The 19,560-nt window shown below is 37.1% G+C and overlaps 2 protein-coding genes across 2 annotated transcripts in view; one reads left to right on the top strand and one right to left on the bottom strand.

Annotated features, from left to right (window-relative positions):
* Positions 1 to 13,414, top strand: part of prkg2 (protein kinase cGMP-dependent 2) — a 48,957-nt gene extending 35,543 nt beyond the window's left edge. The window contains exons 4-19 of the mRNA XM_067438421.1: positions 1,950 to 2,063; positions 2,733 to 2,838; positions 3,426 to 3,489; positions 5,088 to 5,165; positions 6,217 to 6,311; positions 6,533 to 6,601; positions 6,688 to 6,786; positions 7,407 to 7,560; positions 7,680 to 7,816; positions 8,115 to 8,204; positions 9,847 to 9,988; positions 10,074 to 10,237; positions 10,333 to 10,455; positions 10,572 to 10,634; positions 12,020 to 12,086; positions 12,395 to 13,414. Of these exons, the coding sequence (XP_067294522.1) occupies positions 1,950 to 2,063; positions 2,733 to 2,838; positions 3,426 to 3,489; positions 5,088 to 5,165; positions 6,217 to 6,311; positions 6,533 to 6,601; positions 6,688 to 6,786; positions 7,407 to 7,560; positions 7,680 to 7,816; positions 8,115 to 8,204; positions 9,847 to 9,988; positions 10,074 to 10,237; positions 10,333 to 10,455; positions 10,572 to 10,634; positions 12,020 to 12,086; positions 12,395 to 12,490 (1,661 nt within the window). The 3' untranslated portion in view covers positions 12,491 to 13,414. The remainder of the gene's footprint in view (positions 1 to 1,949; positions 2,064 to 2,732; positions 2,839 to 3,425; positions 3,490 to 5,087; positions 5,166 to 6,216; positions 6,312 to 6,532; positions 6,602 to 6,687; positions 6,787 to 7,406; positions 7,561 to 7,679; positions 7,817 to 8,114; positions 8,205 to 9,846; positions 9,989 to 10,073; positions 10,238 to 10,332; positions 10,456 to 10,571; positions 10,635 to 12,019; positions 12,087 to 12,394) is intronic.
* A 98-nt stretch (positions 13,415 to 13,512) lies between these two features.
* bmp3 (bone morphogenetic protein 3) lies at positions 13,513 to 19,303 on the bottom strand. The gene is made up of 3 exons (XM_067438422.1): positions 18,429 to 19,303; positions 16,516 to 17,423; positions 13,513 to 15,396 (listed from the first exon to the last, which is right to left on the bottom strand). The coding sequence occupies exons 1-3, from the start codon at positions 18,694 to 18,696 to the stop codon at positions 15,205 to 15,207; spliced, it is 1,368 nt and encodes a 455-aa protein (XP_067294523.1). The 5' UTR covers positions 18,697 to 19,303; the 3' UTR covers positions 13,513 to 15,204.
* Between the last annotated feature and the right edge of the window lie 257 nt (positions 19,304 to 19,560).

The following is a 19,560-nucleotide window of genomic DNA, read 5'->3' on the forward strand; positions in this document are numbered from 1 at the left end:
GCGGAAGCAGTGGACTGAGTCTGGGGTAGAAACATCGTGAGCCACCGTGCACAGGCGTGTGCAGGAAATGGGCTACAGGTGCCGCATTCCCCAGGTCAAGCCACTTTTGGGCTACAGAGAAGCAGCACTGGACTGTTGCTCAGTGGTCCAAAGTACTTTTTTCGGATGAAAGCAAATTTTGCATGCCATTCGGAAATCAAGGGTCTGGAGGAAGACTGGGGAGAAGGAAATGCCAAAATGTCTGAAGTCCAGTGTCAAGTACCCACAGTCAGTGATGGTCTGGGGTGCCATGTCAGCTGCTGGTGTTGGTCCACTGTGTTTTATCAAGGGCAGGGTCAATGCAGCTAGCTATCAGGAGATTTTGGAGCACTTCATGCTTCCATCTGCTGAAAAGCTTTATGGAGATGAAGATTTCGTTTTTCAGCACGACCTGGCACCTGCTCATAGTGCCAAAACCACTGGTAAATGGTTTACTGACCATGGTATTACTGTGCTCAATTGGCCTGCCAACTCTCCTGACCTGAACCCCATAGAGAATCTGTGGGATATTGTGAAGAGAAAGTTGAGAGACGCAAGACCCAACACTCTGGATGAGCTTAAGGCCGCTATCGAAGCATCTTGGGCCTCCATAACACCTCAGCAGAGCCACAGGCTGATCGCCTCCATGCCACGCCGCATTGAAGCAGTCATTTCTGCAAAAGGATTCCCAACCAAGTATTAAGTGCATAACTGAAGTTTTTTATCATTACATTATGGAAAATAATGAACTTTACCATATATGCTAATTTTTTGAGAAGGTTTTTCGGTTTGGTTCGTTTTTTGTTTTGCTATTCTATTCTTAGGCGACAGTAACAGAAAAAGCAATACTCTTTTTCAATACTTATTGCAATACTCTTTCTTTTTTTTACTTAAAAGACTTGAAACCCCTTACTTAAACTTAAAACTTTACCTAAAAAACCCTTGTACACATTCCCAGTGTATTGTATAATATAAAATAAATATATATATAAAGATTTACAGTGGCAGCTGAGAGATGCAGTACCATTTAAGTATGAAATTGAATGAATAAATGTAGGTTTAAATATTTTATTACAATTAAAACATTTATTAACATTTAAAAAAAGTTTTTTATTAACATCATTATAGAGTTTAACTGTCCCTTTAAGGACAAGCGGTTCACTAGGCTGCTGCTGTCAATTGAAGACCTGCTCACATCTGATATATAGACGCATGCGATTTTACTTTCACTTTAGACATATCCGAATGTGTTTATATGTTAACCTTGTGTGTATTTTGTGTATTTGACAGTATTAGAGCAGTAAGACTGTCCAGTAATCACGTGTGTTTGACAGACGTTCAGTGCGCGCGTTCAATGCAAAACAGTGCATGCATTGAACAGTCCGTGCCTTGCCAGTTATCCATGCACGCAAATGAAATGTCTAACCGGTAAGGCTTTAAAACGCGGCTAAACACCGCCTAACTTTAGTGCATATGATTGGATATTTGCTCAAATCAGCGCGTAGACTCAAACAGAGCCGAAATAAACTGAGAGGAATATTTCAAACGCAGGGAAATAATAAATTAAATGCAATTCACCAGCGTGTATTGAACCGTGAATGCCGTACCGAACGGTTCTATATTATATTGAGTATTGTGACATGCCTAATATATATATATATATATATATATATATATATATATATATATATTTTTTTTTTTTGGTGAACTATCCCTTTAAGATACTACTATGCACCTTGTAGGCCTATGTAAAGTATAAAGACCTTTAAGGGTGCTGCCGCAGTGACAAGCTTAATTACCATAAAGATAATTATGAGAAAATCTATGCATATGTCATTAGTTACTGCCATTATAAAAATTCAATCAGAATGCAAACAGTTTGTTGCAAAAAAACTAAACAATTTGTGTTAAAGTATTGTTTCCTCTTACAGATGGTAAGCTGGATGTCTATCAGCACAACAAATATCTCACATCAATAGCAGTCTGGACCACCTTTGGGGAATTAGCCATCTTGTACAATTGCACCAGGACTGCATCGGTCAAAGGTGCAGTATTTCAATTGTTCATTCTTCATTCTATATCCCCCACATTAGATGTGTATAAGTATAGTTCTGTTTCTGACAATTTCTATATATAATTGGTTTACACAAAATACAAATGGTCCCTGCATGACAGCTCTTTGTGTGTTTTGTTCGTGCTGTGACCATGGATTGGCCTCATGTAGCCACAGGCAATCAAATAAACACCAGTGAGAACTAAAACACAATTGTTTTGTCTTGTAGTGTTAATCTCATTGGCTTGTCAGTAATTTTGTTTGCTTGTTTGTGTGGCCAGATGTACCTTCTCAAATGCCTTCCCTCATAATAACTTTTATTCCCACTCTTAAAAAAGCACTGATGTGCAGTAAAACATGGTTACCCATTATGTTAAATTATAAATCAGTGTGGTGCATTCTTTCAGTGGTTAATTTTTAATGTGAGTTTTAATGTTGCAAAGATTAAATTAATTTACACTTGCACTTTAGGTACTTTTATATTTAAAATATGTTCTTTACCAAGTCACCATGATAAAATGTAATCACTTCCTAATGGTCCTATTGGAAGCAGCTGTTGTTTCCTGGTCACTGAGCCATTGAAGTTTAAATGGACACCATTCAGTGAGGAACGAGGGAGCTCCTGGTATTTCCCTTACCTGCTGTTTTGTTATGATCACAGCGGCCAGCAATGTGAAAACATGGGCCCTCGATCGAGAAGTCTTTCACAACATTATGCGGATGACTGCCGAGGCTCGACACGAGCAATACCGCAACTTCCTGAGGAGGTAATCCAAACTGTTCATCCCCCTGCTGTTTACTGTGGTGTCCTACCACATAATGTGTAGCCCAGCATTAGCTGGACCTGAAAACATCAAAGAGCGGCTTTTGCATGAAACGTTGCGGAGATCAAACAAACAAATAAAGCATAGCTAGGATTTTTTGGTGGCATTAGCCATGCTATTGATAATGAAGGTCAGTTCACGGTCTGGTTGAAGTGACCTCTGTGACCTTGCTTATATAACTATCAGTTTAAATAGCAAACATGAAAGGAGGAAAATGCAATAATTCAATTTGAGGGCCCTTGAAGACATTCTAATAAGAAAGGATTGAGAGATATTATCTTATATTAGATGAAATAAACAAAACTATTCTCCATAACCATCAGTTCAATCCGAGTCAAAGGGCCAATCCTAAATTGTTTGTATCAGTTTAGTCATATGAGAGTCATCAAAATTTAAACCAATATGTTTTGAGTAAGACAAATGAACAAAAGGCAAAAATGAGAGGTCCATTTAGAAAATCAAATGATGCTTGATTGCTTGTCTCCTACAAATTTCCTAACTCTTTTAATTTAATTTATTTTATTTTATAGTGTTTCCCTTCTTGCTAGTCTACCTGGGGACAAACTAACTAAGATTGTGGACTGCTTAGAGGTGGTAAGTAAAAACTTTTTACAAAAAAACCCCAATCTCATTCAAAATACAAGTTAAGAGGTATAAGAAGTTAATAAAAATACATTTTCAGATGTCTAAATCCAAACTGGGAAATTCGGACAAGCAGTGTTAATATTGCATCTTTCATCACTCGGCCCAGTATATTGTTACCATAGTTATTTGACTAAGGCTGCATGAAGTGTTCACTCCAATCGAGGGGACGAGTGATTTGTTAAGGATGTTTGTATTAGCCAGTGTAGACTGCTGACTGATTTATTCCATTTCTCCATGAGGGGCCAATGTGAGATTTTCTAAAAGAGTGTGGGCTTTTGCAACTCAACGTCAAATAAGCATCCTCATGATCTTCCATGCTGAAAAAACATCAAGGGCATTCTTCTCGATTGTCAGCCCCTGGGGTTGAATGGGAGAATGTCATTATTCAATCACTCCAATGGAGTTGATTATATTCCCCTCTCTAGGGGAAAGGAAGCAATGTAACCCAATAGTGGCCCAGATGTTTTGGACTGAAAGATGCAGATAATGTGGAACTCTATCATTAAACAGTGGGGAATGGAATGCAGACGGGACGCTAGGAGCAGACAAATGTTTTGAGACCCTCAGAGGAGCGTGGCATGCCTACAGCTTCTCTAATGAAACAGCAGAGCTCTGTCAGAAAGACAGTTGGGGATTGAGATCAGTGGAGAACATGGACCAGAGAAATTAAGGCTCAAAGAATGTATTGGAATGCCTCTGATGGACCACTACAATGTTTTAGAATGGTTTAATGATCCAGCTTGGCAAAACCCAGATGTCAATCTTATTTGAACCATTCCAAAGAAGATTCGATCTCAAATTTCAGGTTAATCATTGCATTCCAGTGTAAATAGAACATTTGTAAGCAAATCACTAATGGGGAGTTATCAAGCTCTAGGCTACCAAATTAACCAAACAACATAACTTTTAGTCACATAAACAGCTTCTAGAGTATTAAAACCAGCTCCAAAATGCTATGTTTTTGTTATTATTATTTATTATAAAGAACTGAACTGTTTTAATGGTCAGTGAAGTGTTACCTTCATGCCATCTGTACAATCAAAAGGAAAGTTTTGTCATCATTTACTTACCCTCAAGTTCTAAACCTGTATGAATATATTTCTTCTGTTGAACACAAAAGAAGATATTTTGAAGAATATGGGCAACCAAATAGTTGATCAGCTTTATTGACTTGTATGAAAAAAAAAATACCGTGGAAGTCAATGGGCCCCATACATTTTTTGGTTACCGACATTTTTTCCCAAATATCTTATTTAGTGTTAAGCAGACGATAATACAGAACTAATACAGGTTGAGTAAATGATAACAGAATTTTCTTTTTTGGGTGGACAATCTCTTTAACGTCTAATGAGGAAACAGGTTTTATGAAATCTGAAGTATGTAAGTAAGCAGTTAGTGCAGGAGACATATATTCTTATATAATTGTGAAAGCAGACATGGCGGCCATCCTGTTGTCTCCCTTGGGGAATCTCTCCGGGAACATGACAGCAGTGGCTTGATGGTAAAATCAATAGCTAAATGAGTTTTGTCTTCCGTTTCCTGATCAGGAGTATTATAATAAAGGAGACTACATCATCCGGGAGGGAGAAGAAGGAAACACTTTTTACATAATCGCCAATGGAAAGGTAATTTACAGTATATTATCATCAGTTTGTTTTGTCAAAGCTTTGTTTTGTGTATTTATTGTATTAAATGTACTATGCTTTAACATTGAATCATGTCTCATCCCATGAGGTTACATATACCTAACATGAATTACTACTATAATTTAAAATGTGATGTGCCTATGCTATATGATCATCATTGATTTTCTTCCTTTCCAGCAACTTTTAGTAATTATAAAGTAATCATGCCTACTAAAGACAACAGTATGCATCGTTTTAGGTACATTAGGTACATATACTTCCCAGGTTATGTTACTCAGCATTCAATGCTAAAGCTAAACCATCAAAAAACAAAAGTGATTTATCCCATTTGAGGTCCCATTTTTCCACTCCACTAATCCTCATGGACTTTACTGCAGACACTGATCTGGGTCTGTGGGGGGTCCAACGCATTCAGATAAATCAGTAATTTGACACCGAAGGGGTTCGGAGACAGGACTCTCCACTGGGAAGCAACAGGAACTATTTAGCATGAGCTAGTCATGCTCGAATCCCTTATTCATTTCTGCTCTACTGTCGCTCAAGATGGGGGGAAGGAAGATGTTTTACTGAGGGGGAGAGAATTTAATTACCGGAAATGATGGTTCTCGTCAGCCTGTCGCCACCATGTCCGAGAGCATGTTGGGAATAAGACCATTAGTGCTGGTCACCAAAAACTGCCTATCATAAAGGTCAAGAGGGTCATCATGGTTTAGTGGATCATTTTACAGGATTGAGAATGAATCAGAGTTCCTCTAACTAACTAACTAACTCCATTTCTTCAATATCATTATTATTGAATACTTGTTACCTACAATTGAAGGATTTTAATCTGTGAATGTTGTCTTCTCTGCAGTATGTATGCGATGCATCGTCCCAACACACATTGATTCTTTATAATAAAGCATGACATCTATATAATTAAAAATAGATTTGGACAATGAAACCAAAGAAAAAAGACAGACCTTGCAAAAAAATACTGTTGTTCGTTGTACGTTTTGAAATGTAACCTGTGTCTTTCTGTGTTGCCCAGATTAAGGTCACACAGAGCACACAGGATCATGAAGAGCCTCAGATCATCAACACCTTGGGGAAAGGGGATTATTTCGGAGAGAAGGCCCTCATCAGGTGCTGTCCTTCAATCCTCAGCTCAATTCTCATTTCCTCACTTTAATCCTCTTTCATAACCTTTATCACTGCAGTAGCAGAGAGCATCAACTTTGTCTTGTCAGCATGTATATTAGTTAGAATATTACAAACATATTCATAGAACTGTCAATTTAAGGAACCATTTTTAGCTCAGTTTATGTCTAATGCGCTTAACGTGTTCCTGTTTTGTCAAACTACAGTGATGATGTCAGATCTGCCAATATAATCGCAGATGAGGATGGGGTGGAATGCCTTGTCATTGATCGAGAGTGAGTTCACACTTCAAGAGCATCATCATTCAATTGATTTTTTAGTCGTTTTTTAGTCTGTAACAATAATAATGGTCTTCTCTTAGAACTTTTAGTCAAACTGTTGGAACTTTTGATGAGCTTAAGAAGTACCTCCAGAGCTATGTCGAGAATTTAGCACGAGACGATAAGAAACGAAATGCTAAGTAAGTTTTTTTTTAAATATATATATATAATTACATATGGGAAATAGTGATAGTCTTCATAACTCCTTGACTTCTTACCACTCTGTTGTGCTGTAAAATAGCACAAAATTGTGTAAATAAACAAAAAGGTAAAAACTAGAGGCATGCACTGATCTCCAACTGACAGAATTAAAGAAGTGATCATAATTTACAACATGTACATTTATACATGTAGTGTGAATATAAAATGACTGGTCAGGAGCTATTTTTAAAATAGCAGATTTTACTTTCTGGATTTAAGCATTTGAATCTCCAATCAAACTATTTATCTCTATACACAGTGGGGTCCAAGGTGAAAATGTTTCTCTTTTGCATATTTGCTAAATTGTATTACTTAAAATTTCTTTATTAGCAGAACAATGGTCAATGTCACAAATCTGCTCATTTGTTTACTGGCCAAGAAATAATGCAGATTTGTTTTTAAGTTTAAATGGAAGCAACACTTTTTTTTCCCTTTTCAGATGCTTAGTAACCAATTTGAAATTAGAAAAATTTGCCACTTTGTATGATTAAGTCTTAAACACAATGACCAAAATAATGACAATTACTTATCTCTGAAAAATCCTTATTTATTCCTTTAGGAGGTCAGGAAGCTGTACTCCACCAACTACACCAGTGTCACATGATATGATAGAGCTGAAAGAGAGCGAGAGCAGCTTTGCATCCACTATACCCTTCAGCTGCCTCGAGGTTATTGCCACTCTGGGAGTTGGAGGCTTTGGCAGAGTTGAATTGGTTAGAAGCTTGGTCATAATAATCGCACATCATCTTTATCATTTAAAACATTCAAAGAGAAATGATTTCCACAAAGTGAGGGGTTGAGATGAGCAATAATGATGCCTGTTTTACTCTAGGTAAAAATGAAGAATGAGAATGTGACGTTTGCTCTGAAATGCATCAAGAAACGGCACATCGTGGATAACAGACAGGAAGAGCACATCTACTCAGAGAGAAGGATTTTGCTTGAAACAAACTCTCCTTTTATTGTAAAGTATGTTCATCTAGTATGATCAGACTGTTTTAGTACTGCCTGTTTAGTTTTATTTGGAAATATCGCAAGATCTAAAAGATAATGTGATCATTGAATTTCACTACTCATTGCTTTTAAAGAGATATTCATGAATCCCCTTAGTGTTCACATGATTAAATTAAGAGAGTAGGACCGTACTTAAAAGAGTTTAATTTAAACAAACATAGGAGAAAAGCCAGCGGCAGTCAATGTGACTGTGCATGCCTTGAATTTCAAAACGTATTTATATTATGATCTAATCTTTACATTTCACTTTTAGAATGTACTGCACTTTCAAAGACAACAAGTATGTATACATGCTGTTGGAGGCATGTCTGGGTGGAGAAATCTGGAGTCTTCTGAGAGACAGGTGAGCTCCATTTCGTGCTGGCGTGGCCAAAGCAGGACAGTCCTGAAATTGTTTTGCTTTGCTTTGTCATACAAGATGTGAGCAGTGTCCCACATCTCAATGCATTTTTTTCTTCCCTGAAATTTACAACACCACAAATAGAAATATAAAACTAAAAATGCGTTTGCCATTTAAAAAAAACAATTTGCGCAACCATCGTGTTAAAGCTAGAGCAGGAAAATACCCAACCAATGCACATGTAAAGTGGGATTGTCTGCGGATGACAAGGAATCAGTGTGGACCTCATCTACACACGTTATATACAGCTACACCAGCCTGGACTTCCTCTAGACACATACTGGATAAGAACATCCTGATCAAATCTAGTTTGAACAAAGTTCAGGATGCATTGAAGCCAGTAACGTTGCCCTAATGTTATTATGTGGTTCCCATTTGGTTATTTATTGATAAACAAATAATAACCTTCTAGGAATGCTATTTTAAGAATTTATTTTTCTCAGAACATTGTAGTAAGGTTATTTATGAATAACCTAAAAATAACATAGAATGTTAAGGAATGTTCCCTAATGGTTATTTTTAGGTTGTTATTTAATAACCATGTAAAAACAACCTTCCAATTAAAATTTGGCAGATGTTCTGTGTAATGACCTATCCAGCGCTCTGAAATGAGTTTAATACAGCATTTAAAGGGATAGTTCACCCAAAAATGAAAATTCTGTCATCATTTAGTCATCCTCATGTTGTTCCAAACCTGTATGAGTTTCTTTGTTCTGCTGAACACAAAAGAAGATATTTGGAAGAATGTTTGTATCCAAGCAGATAGAGCAACCATTCATTACCATAGTATTTTCCCCTACTATGGTAATGAATGGTTGCTTGATCTGCTTTGTTACACACATTCTTCCAAATATCTTCTTTTGTGTTCAGCAGAACAAAGAAACTCATACAGGTTTGGAACAATATGAAAGTAAGTAAATGATGACAGCATTTTCATGTTTGGGTGAACTATCTCTTTAATACAGCATTTGCTCACCTCTGACCTCTTGCCTCTTATTCTATACCGGATGTGCTAGATGATTACTGACATGATATCAGAGTAAAGAGGTTAGAGGAATGTTCTGGGAACATTAGAAAAACATTTACAGGAACAGTGCAGTTAAAGTATAATTAGAATTATGTTAGGGGAATGTTAACTTAATGTCAGAATAATGTTACAGCAACATTAAAATAACATTAAAATAATGTTAGAGGCATGTTAATGTTAAAAAAAAACCACATTTGCAACCATAAAATAACATTCCCAGAATGTTGCAGGGTGGTTATTTAAAATGAAATAAATAAAAATGTTACACAACATTTATAATGGCTATTTTAGGTTATTATTTTGCAACCATAAAATAATGTAGTGTAGTTATTTATAAATACTCTTAAAATTACATACAGAATGTTCCCTAATGGTTATTTTTAGGTTGTTATTTAAAAACCAAATAGGATTTCCAACTAATGTAAATCAATATTTACATAGTATAGGCAATAGAAAATGTATCTCACACACACATGTTCTGCATTGTCCCACAAAATCACATCTACTATCCTATATATGTTTGATGCATATGCTAAAAGTTTCTCTGTTTTGAAACAGGGGGAGTTTTGATGAGTACACTGCCAAGTTCTGCGTGGGCTGTGTAACAGAGGCCTTTGACTACCTCCACAACAATGGCATCATATACAGAGACCTGAAGCCTGAGAATCTGATGCTGGATACAGATGGATATGTCAAATTGGTGAGAAAAAGTCAGCACACTTCACTTAGAACTCACTTGTATTAAACTCTGTGCAGCGATACTGATTCCAAGCATCTTTTCTCAGGTGGATTTCGGCTTTGCTAAGAAGCTCAGGTGTGGCCAGAAGACCTGGACGTTCTGTGGGACTCCAGAGTATGTTGCGCCTGAGATCATTCTCAATAAAGGCCACGGTCTCAGTGTGGACTTCTGGTCTCTTGGAATCCTGATCTTTGAACTTCTTACAGGAAGGTTTGCATCAAGTCAAGTTCTGGTGGAAAACATTTCATAATACAGATGTGTATTATAGACCTACTCTAACATATTTGATCTGATTGTTCCTCAAGTCCCCCATTTACTGGCTCAGATCAGATGATCATATACACATTCATTCTGAAAGGAATTGAGAAGATGGACTTCCCTAAAAAGATCACCAAGAGGCCAGGTGACCTTATTCGAAAGCTGTGCAGGTATTATCATGTGTCCTTCTTACTTATTCTTATGTCTTTTACCTGTTTTCTGAAACTGTTCTGTTCCCTCTGCAAATAAATCATAATATGATTTTGCTGGTCTCTTTTTTATGAAGACAAAACCCGTCAGAGCGACTTGGCAATCTAAAGAATGGAATAACTGATATTAAAAAACACAGGTAAGAGTACAACATTCACAGTCTGGGGATCAAATATCCCCATAATTTCATAATCTCATAATCAAATGTGTCATGTCATATTTATTAACACAAACTTTTTTTTTTACTGCATTGTTTCTTGTTTTACCACAAACTATTGGTCAGAACCCTCAGATTTTGTACACTTAATGGTAACACATAAGTTTCGGGAAGACTATTGAGTAGTGCTGCATGCATATTACTAGCATATTGGCTGTTTATTAGACCCTATAAAGCACATACTATTGCCTTAGTCTGTATACATTCACAATGGATTAAAATATCCAAAAAAGCACTAGAACAATGTTATATATGTGTACTTACATTAGTCCAAATGTTTACAAGAATGTTTAAATCCAGAGAAATAAGCTGTTTTAACCGGACCATGTCTGTGCGTCGCCTATCAATGACATCATACCTCAAGGTATGATGTACTCGATACCCTAAAAGACATTTTAATATATTGTGTTTTATTAGACAGGTGAGCAACTGTTTGGACACATTAATCGACAGAATACTAATTATTATAAAGCTCTTATTGTTTAAATCTGTTGTTTTATGATTTACCATGAGTACCATGTTTTACCATGCCTAATACCGATCTAGCATACTGCAGTGTGCAACAAGAAGCCACCGAGTGAATGCACAGAGTAGCATTAACAACTTTTAACACACTTAAATGTATCAAATATAATAAAACAGCGATGCATTACCCCACATGCGCATGACCAGAAAAAGCAGAAGCGTTCGTCTGCAGCATAATAAAAGTTCTGTGAAATCAAGGCATCATCAAGCTACGGCTTTGTTGTGAATAAGCGACCTCTAACAACAAAAAAATGACATATTGTGCCCTTAATTCTATCGCATACCTAAACTTATCAACTACAACAACCACCTTACTTATAGCTGGCAAATAGGAACTCCTATTTACATAATAACGTCATAACTCCTAGTTATTAGTGAATATCTGTCCTATTATCTAAAGTGCTTCCACTCAATATACTGAACTATGGATATATTGCATTTGCAGATATTACTACAGATATTTGACTTATTTTGTCATACATTTTTAGATTTCTCATGTTTGAAAAAACACGATGCTTGGCCTTTTTCTAAATTTCACTTTTATGATTCTTCTGGCTTTTTCTGGAGATGCTCTTGATTGAATTGCTATAGCCTTAGGATGAAATTGATGCTTTGTTGTCAGGTGTCTCCGGTAAATGGGTGTCTATCGTGTTAGCAAACATTACATTTGCATTCGTACTTTGAAAGCGGGCATCCATAAACACTAACTTTGAAATGTGTCATTGTCACCTACATAAATTACACAACGGTTATTTAATTCTCAATGTTGTTCGTTGGTTTAGATGGTTTACAGGATTTAGCTGGAGTGGTCTGAAATCCAGAAATCTGATATCACCACTTAAGAGAGAGGTAAGACACACATCATCTCTGCAGAGGTTGCTATGGGATCATGCATCATACAGTGACATGTACACTGCCATTCAAAATGTTGGGGTCAGAAGTATTTTATGTTTAACAAAGCCTCATTTATTTGCACACAATTAGAGTAAAAACAGTAACATATTGAAATGTACAATTATAAAAAAAAACTCTAATCTAAAATCTAATTTATCCCTGTGGTGATGAAGCTGATTTTCAGCATTACTCTAGTCTTCAGTGTCATACGATCATTTAATATGAAGATTAGAATCAATACATCATCTTGTTTTTGTCTCCAGGTGAAGGGACCCACTGACCACAGTTACTTTGACAGTTATCCTCCTGAAGAAGAAATCCCTCCAGATGAAATGTCAGGTTGGGACACCGACTTCTAACTGACCCCTCAATGCACCCGTGTGCTCAAACAGTTTGAGTTAAACAGAACTCTTCTGCCATTTGTCATCAACATGCCAGCATTTTCCCCAAGGAACTTCAGACCATGAAGCCAACAAAAACCAGTGTATGTGTCGCAACAATGGACTCCTTGACCGACGGCTGCTGTTAGTGCAGTGGGAGGCACAGCAGAGGAGGAGAGACATAAGAAAGGAATTGTTTCTCGATGTTCACATGTACTCATACATTGCGATTATAAACCTTGTCGTAGGAGCATAAGATGTCAGAGCAGGATCAGTCTGTGAGAATGATGTAGCCGGGGCATCATAGAGGAGGATGGGGTGAAACCATTGGTAATATTTACCTTCAGACATGCCGAGCGGTTTGTGGTTTGGCAGGAGGGTGAGATGTTCCTAGTTTTAGAAGCGTTGGTGATGTCACGTATTTGAGCTCCTGGAGGTAATAACCACCTGTGACTGTGAATGCCACTGATGAGGTTTCAAAGGTTAACCTCAGCGGGAGACTGACACTGCAGTTTGTGCTACTCAAGCAGAGTTATGTGAAAAGTAGTATTTTTTGTGTACTTCAGGTGAACCTCTGCATCTGAGCCAGATGTGTTTGTGTTGATGTTAGACGCTTGCATATTTTATCCTTGTGAATAGGAAAAATGTCTTTCTTTTTTGTGTGCGAATTTAGATTTTTTTAGTCTTCCTGAAAGATTCTACAAATATATTTTACATTACTTGTATATTAAAATGTAACTATTTTTGTTCCCAGCACATGTCAAGTTCAGCGGTTATTAGTGCACTCTAGCGATATGTAAATATCTATTAAATAATGGACTTTGATGTTTGTGTGGTAACTTTCCAGACTTCATTGACCCCTTAGGCTATTTAAATCATGTTCCATGATGCAACAGTCCCACCATCATTTTTGATTGCATAACAATACAATCGATATTCAGCACAGTTCTGCTTAATCGCCGAAGGGCTTAGTCCAAAAACGCATGATAAAAAAACACATGGCCACATAAAACTTTATTGTTTTCCTTGAACGATCTGCAAAAGGGATTTCTTCAACTAGGGAGATGTAACAAAAATAAGCATTCTCTCTCATTTGACATGAGTCATGTGATTGCTTCTTTTGCACCCCATCTAACCTTTGTGCAGCAAAGCTAAATGAATAATTAATGAACCCCTCTGTGCTTCACAAAAATAAGATACAGAAGGCATCATACAGACAATAAATAAATGCTTTTAAAGGTCATTTCCATATACAAATATAATTTCTTATGAAGCTTATCATACAAAGCACATCCTTTCACCTACAGCATAACATTTACAAAACACAGTGTGGAAGCCTTCCAAAAATATATTACACAAATGCTAAAGGGGTGCTTTACATAGTGTGTCTTGACGTATGCACTATATATTAAGATAATAGCCCGCTTATACATATACGTGTTCATTTCTCTGTCAAAAAACTAAACAAATCAGACTACAAAACACCATTTACGACCTTGCAGCTTGTGATATGTCTTTGCTTTGCTAATTTCAATGTAAGAACAGTACAAGATGTATACAGAAAACATTATTGGAACAAAATATCACATTTTATCCAAATAAACTGATAAACTTAAAATATTCTGCCAAATAAGTCATTACATGTTACACTCATCTTTGTGAAATATAAATATTCTAGTAGAATATTCATTTTATTTAATGTATGATGAACCTTTTAACCTGGTAAGGCACTTAATATAGGCATTGTTGTGTTAAAGAGACAAAGACTAAATAATTACATACAATTTTCATAATCACCTTCCTGAATATATTGTTTGAAACATTGCTCATAAAATAACATCTGGTTTCTTGACACTAGTTGCAGTTTTCAGAGGAATGACAGAAAAAATTAAACATGAAAAACTGAAAAAGAATGCGTGCATATACATTATGAATTCAGCTAAATATGAGGATGCAACCTTGTATTAGTAGGTCAGACGGAAACATCATTGAACATATTTACAAATCTATTAAAAAAAAAAAAAAACGGTGGATAAAGGAAATTGTTTATAAAATGCCATGAAACACTATTACATAGGCTTGTAATAATGCACCTTTTTGGAGAAAATAAATATATATATGTATTTTCCAAAGATTGAAGACATTCAAAACAGAGTCACCCAGAAATTAAACACTGTTTTAAGCCTAATGTGGAAAACGGAATATGTAACTATATAGATAATAATTTTAATATAATTATTTTTAGACAAATGTAACAAAGATTCCTTTTCTTTTTCCCACCCCAAAAGTCCACTTTATAGCAGCCATAGAATATGAACATTGAGAGTCAATCAATGCATCTGTAGCAAAAATATAGCTATAATAATGACTGATTATATAAACTGTACAGAAACATGATGAATGACAGCAAATGTTTGTCCCTTGTACGCTTAACTGCTGAGGTGATAGAAACATGAGAACATCACTGGTCAAACAGACAGAGAGCCTCTTCATATGTTCATATCTCAACTGATTCATGAAGCTTCCCGCTAACAGGAAGGAATTCCTTCTGGAAAAGCACTTTGCTCTTCACAATCCTTAAAGCTGTAGATAGTTCTTCAAGGGTTATGAAATGAACATTGTCAGTCTTTCTTCCAGTGCAAAAATTGGGAACCAGTTTAGGGGAGGGAGGCTGGTGGAAAAGACCAAAGCATTTACCGACAGGCACAAGAGTCCACTGTCATATTGGGGTAGACCTTAAGGACCACGTTCTTGTCTTCATCAAAGAAGAGGATGCTGAGGGAAGACATCTTCTCTGGTACACAGCAGGGCTCCGGGATGCCCGGGACCACCCCGACCGCCCGCACGATGCTCTGGATGGTGGCGTGGTTTGAAGGTTTCAAAGACTGTAAGAGGGAAAAAGTTCAAGAGGTCAGAACCTATTACAGGGTTTTGGACGGCTATAGTCGGGTTTGCGATAAACCATCGGAAGGTTGTAAAAATAGGTTCATGCCAATTCATCTGCGTTTCAATGTTTGTGAAAGGGAACTCGCTCACTGCTGTGGCACGGCTATTTGCTTGCAGTGAGGCACAGTGTTGCTATGGTTAACTAAAACTGAAACTATTAAAAATATATTCGCTAATAGAAATTAAGCTAAAATAGAATATCTATTGAAAAACTTAAGCTTAAAAATAAACAGGAAATCATTTTGTAATAAAATGAAAATTAATAAAAATGGCAAAATCACATACAATGACCAAAAACCTAAACAATGAAAACAGGAAATATAAAAATGAAAGTTACTTCAAAATGTTAATAAATATTATAATAGTATATAAATAATAGTAATAGTACTGGTGATGTACTAACATTTAAATTCTGATCAATTGTAGATATTAAAATGCTTTACTATCTGAATAAAATACGAATGAAACATTAAAAAAAGTGAATTTATGTAGTATGCAGTATGAAAATGGATATTAATTTTGGGAATTGCTAAAGAAGACATTCAACGGCATCTTATTAAATGATTCATGGTTTTTAAAGATTAACTTTAAGTGACTGGAAAAACAATAATTTAAAAAACTTCAAATATCTGCTCAAATAAAATAAAATGAATTTAGCCACATACATCTTAGAATATGAAACAATTGGGTCTTGGTTTTCTATGATCAACTTTATTACAGAAACATAAAACTGAAGTAAATTAGACTCTATGATTATTAAACTTAATCAATGAAAAACCAAATGCGGGTTTTATAATCAAGGATAACATGGATGATATAATAATGGAAGATGAATAACCTGCTGTGATGATTTACAGCTTTGTCTTCCACTAGGTGGTGCTTATATTTTTATCCTCTACATGCCTGTATCAGACCCTTTTCCCACTGCTCTCTGCAGTTGATTGTATCACACCAGATCAGAGTGCACAAGTAAATAGGCATCTTAACTTTTTTGCTCAATAAAAAATAAAAGTGTGGGGTTTGATAAGTTTGCATTATACCCATACAGAAATACATACCTTTGGCATGGGGAACTGACATGACCCCGAGCAGTAGTATGCATCAAAAGACTTGGGGGAGATAATCCACTCACTCCAGCCGATATCTGCAAAATCAACCTTTAAATATCTACGGGCACAGTTCCTGGGCTCGTTCCATTGCTTCTTACGTGCTTTCTTAATGGTCTGCTCATCAAACTGCAGGAGAGGGTTCTTGTGCCGTGGATTCTTGCGAGGCTTCTTGCGAGGGCGCTTGACTGGTTTGCTCTCCATTGGATCATAAGGGCTGGTCTCATCCCATGCACCGGTAGGTATCTCATAAGGGTACTCGGGGCCTGGAAGCTCATTGTTTTGCAGCGGCAGAAGGATGTTGGCGGACCGTCTGGCCCGATGTTGCGAGGAGGCACTGCGATTATGTATTTCGAGCATATGCAGATTAGGCACCAGTCTGCTTCTGTGCCTCTGCAATGTGGACACGACACTCTCGGGTTCGGAGATAGCCGAGTCGTTGGCGTAGACCAGAATGTAAGGAGACCTATCTGACAGGAGTTTCTTCCAAGGTTGGTGTCCTTTTGAGTCGATGTCAACTCCTATGAGAAGCTGGTCGTGATGCTTGGCTTGGTTGACTACACGAGTAATGTCTTTCCACTGCCATGATATGAAGTCCCGGTACATTGTGGAGATGTTAATGGAAAAATGGCCGATTGTTCTGGTGGAGTTATCCACAAAGCTGAAACTCCAGACATCAAGGTGAATATGACCTTGTTTTCTGAGATTATTATGGCGAGCACAACTCTTGTGCCTTGGGCATCTGTGGCTGCTGTTCTGCAGGTCACCAATGTAGTAGTGCAGCGTTGCTGAGAGAACATCCTCAGACTTGGTGAGGGAAGTGAGGTTAAAGATTTGTAACTGCTTATCATTGATGGTCCCTAAATGAAAAAAAAAACACAAATTCAAAAAAAGGGGGGGGAAGCATGGCTTGATCATCACTCTTCAACTGAAGCATATTTCAGAAGGGAAATGACAAGCATAATAAGACCAGAACTGAACTCTAGAGGGCGGTATGCCCACTCATTTTAAGTAACTCTGAGCGTGTTTTTCTTTTTCAGTCTCTTATAAATGTGGGTTGTGTTTTTCTCTCCCAACTTTGCACGAACAGCCACTAGAATCGAAGCTACATTCTGCATAATGTCATTCATTATTAATCGCTGCAGTGTTTCCCTTTCTTCCCGTGTTTCTGCTTTTCCCAGCCCTTTCACCATATTATGAAAGAGGTTTCTGTTATTTAGATACCTAGTTTATTTATTATAAATTATAATAATTGAAGACATCTCATTTTGGTTTGGCATATCGCTTAAAATGTTAGTTTGTTTTGATAAGAGAACACTAGTGCAATACGACTAACATAAAAAGATTTCAATTAAATCACTATCGAAATCGATGAATCCACTGAGAAGAACGCTCGCGTGTTTTACAATCAACGAGCAACATCGGCGTAGAAGTAAACATCTAAAATGATTTATGAAACGGGACTGTTCACCTCGATTTACGGTCTCACTCAAATCGAAATCAACAGGTGTAACGTTAATTCAACCAACTCGACACAAGCTGTCTTAAAGAGACAGTTCACTCTACAATGAAAACATTTACACAGGAGGTTTGCCTCAGTCACTGTTTTTACATACTACGAATTTTTTTTTTAAATTAAAGTTAATTTAAAGATCTCTTTTTGTGTTTGGTAGAAACAAAGACCTTGTTTAGGTATGCCTACAGGTTTCACTAAAGAGCTAAATGACAGTGAATCCCTAGAATATCACGCGCAAAACTGATGAACACACCAGCACTTAAACTCGATTAAGAGAAAAGGTGAGGTGATATTAACGAGTACATTACTATTACATTTCGTCAGTTACAGTAAATGATGTAACACCTACCCAAATGCCCCTTGAAGCTGCGGACAGTGTTCCCGTCTTTGAGAGGGAATCCCGCGCTGGTGTATTTGGCGTAGAGCATCTGCATGTGTTCTGACAGCGTGTCCTGCTCGCTTCTTTTTGCATGTTGCTTAGCTTGCGCTTCCACTTTCTGTACAAATTGCACGTCTTTCGAGAAACCCATAAAGGGCGTTTTAAGCACAGCACAGTATCCACAGCACAGATAACTCCATCCCAACAGGAGGATAAACAGTCGTTGACAGCGATCCATGCTGGATGTACGAGGCGGCTGACGCGGATTTAGGTGTAGTATATCAGTACTGAAAGCGTTTCCAAACTCTTGTCTCTTGAGAGGGAGAGCATCACATGGACCACAAAAGTAAGGCAAAGAGAGCGAGAAAAAATAAAGGGGAAATGTAAACAAGATGTCACTTTGGTGTGCTCAGAAAGAATAGTCCAAATGCACGTTTCCAAAGATCGACGTTCATGCAGCAGATATCACAGTCCTTGAGCAAAATGTACGAGGATGTCCGTGTGAGTTTGATCTGCTGTTGTCCTGATGGTCAAGCTTGATCCCCGGTTTTGTGTCTGGGCGATGCTGTTCTCAGCCAATCGCGCTTCTTCCCTGCGTTCATTGAAGGTAAAGCTCGTTGGGCTAGTAATATATAGGGCTTATGGGAGCAGGACAGTGTTGGGACGTCCGCGCGATTTCCGCGAATCGGTTCTTTTGAACAGTTCGTTTAAAAGAACCGATTCCATAAACAGATTATTGTATTCTTTATTAGTCATTAGCCTATGCTCCCTAACACCTCGGCGAGGCATTGGACTCATTTTAAGTGTGGCCATATTTTAAGCATTGCTCCAATTGTTGAAGCCATGATCCAGCTCAGACAAACTTAATTTAGAAACTAAATATTTTTCATTTAAATACTAAAATTAATCACATCACTTGTTTGAAACAGTTTTTGTATGTTTAAATAGAATGTATTTAAAGCTTGTTATAAATGCGTATTAAATAAGCTTATTCGTAAACTTGTTTACAGAATCCTTTATTTAATTCCTATAGGGCCTTGCCTACAGCTAATGTCGGAGCTGTGCACCAGTTGCCAAGGTTTGGTTCCTCAGACGGATCTCG

Source organism: Pseudorasbora parva, chromosome 3, assembly GCF_024679245.1.
Source record: "Pseudorasbora parva isolate DD20220531a chromosome 3, ASM2467924v1, whole genome shotgun sequence".
Classification (NCBI taxonomy): Eukaryota; Metazoa; Chordata; class Actinopteri; order Cypriniformes; family Gobionidae; genus Pseudorasbora; species Pseudorasbora parva.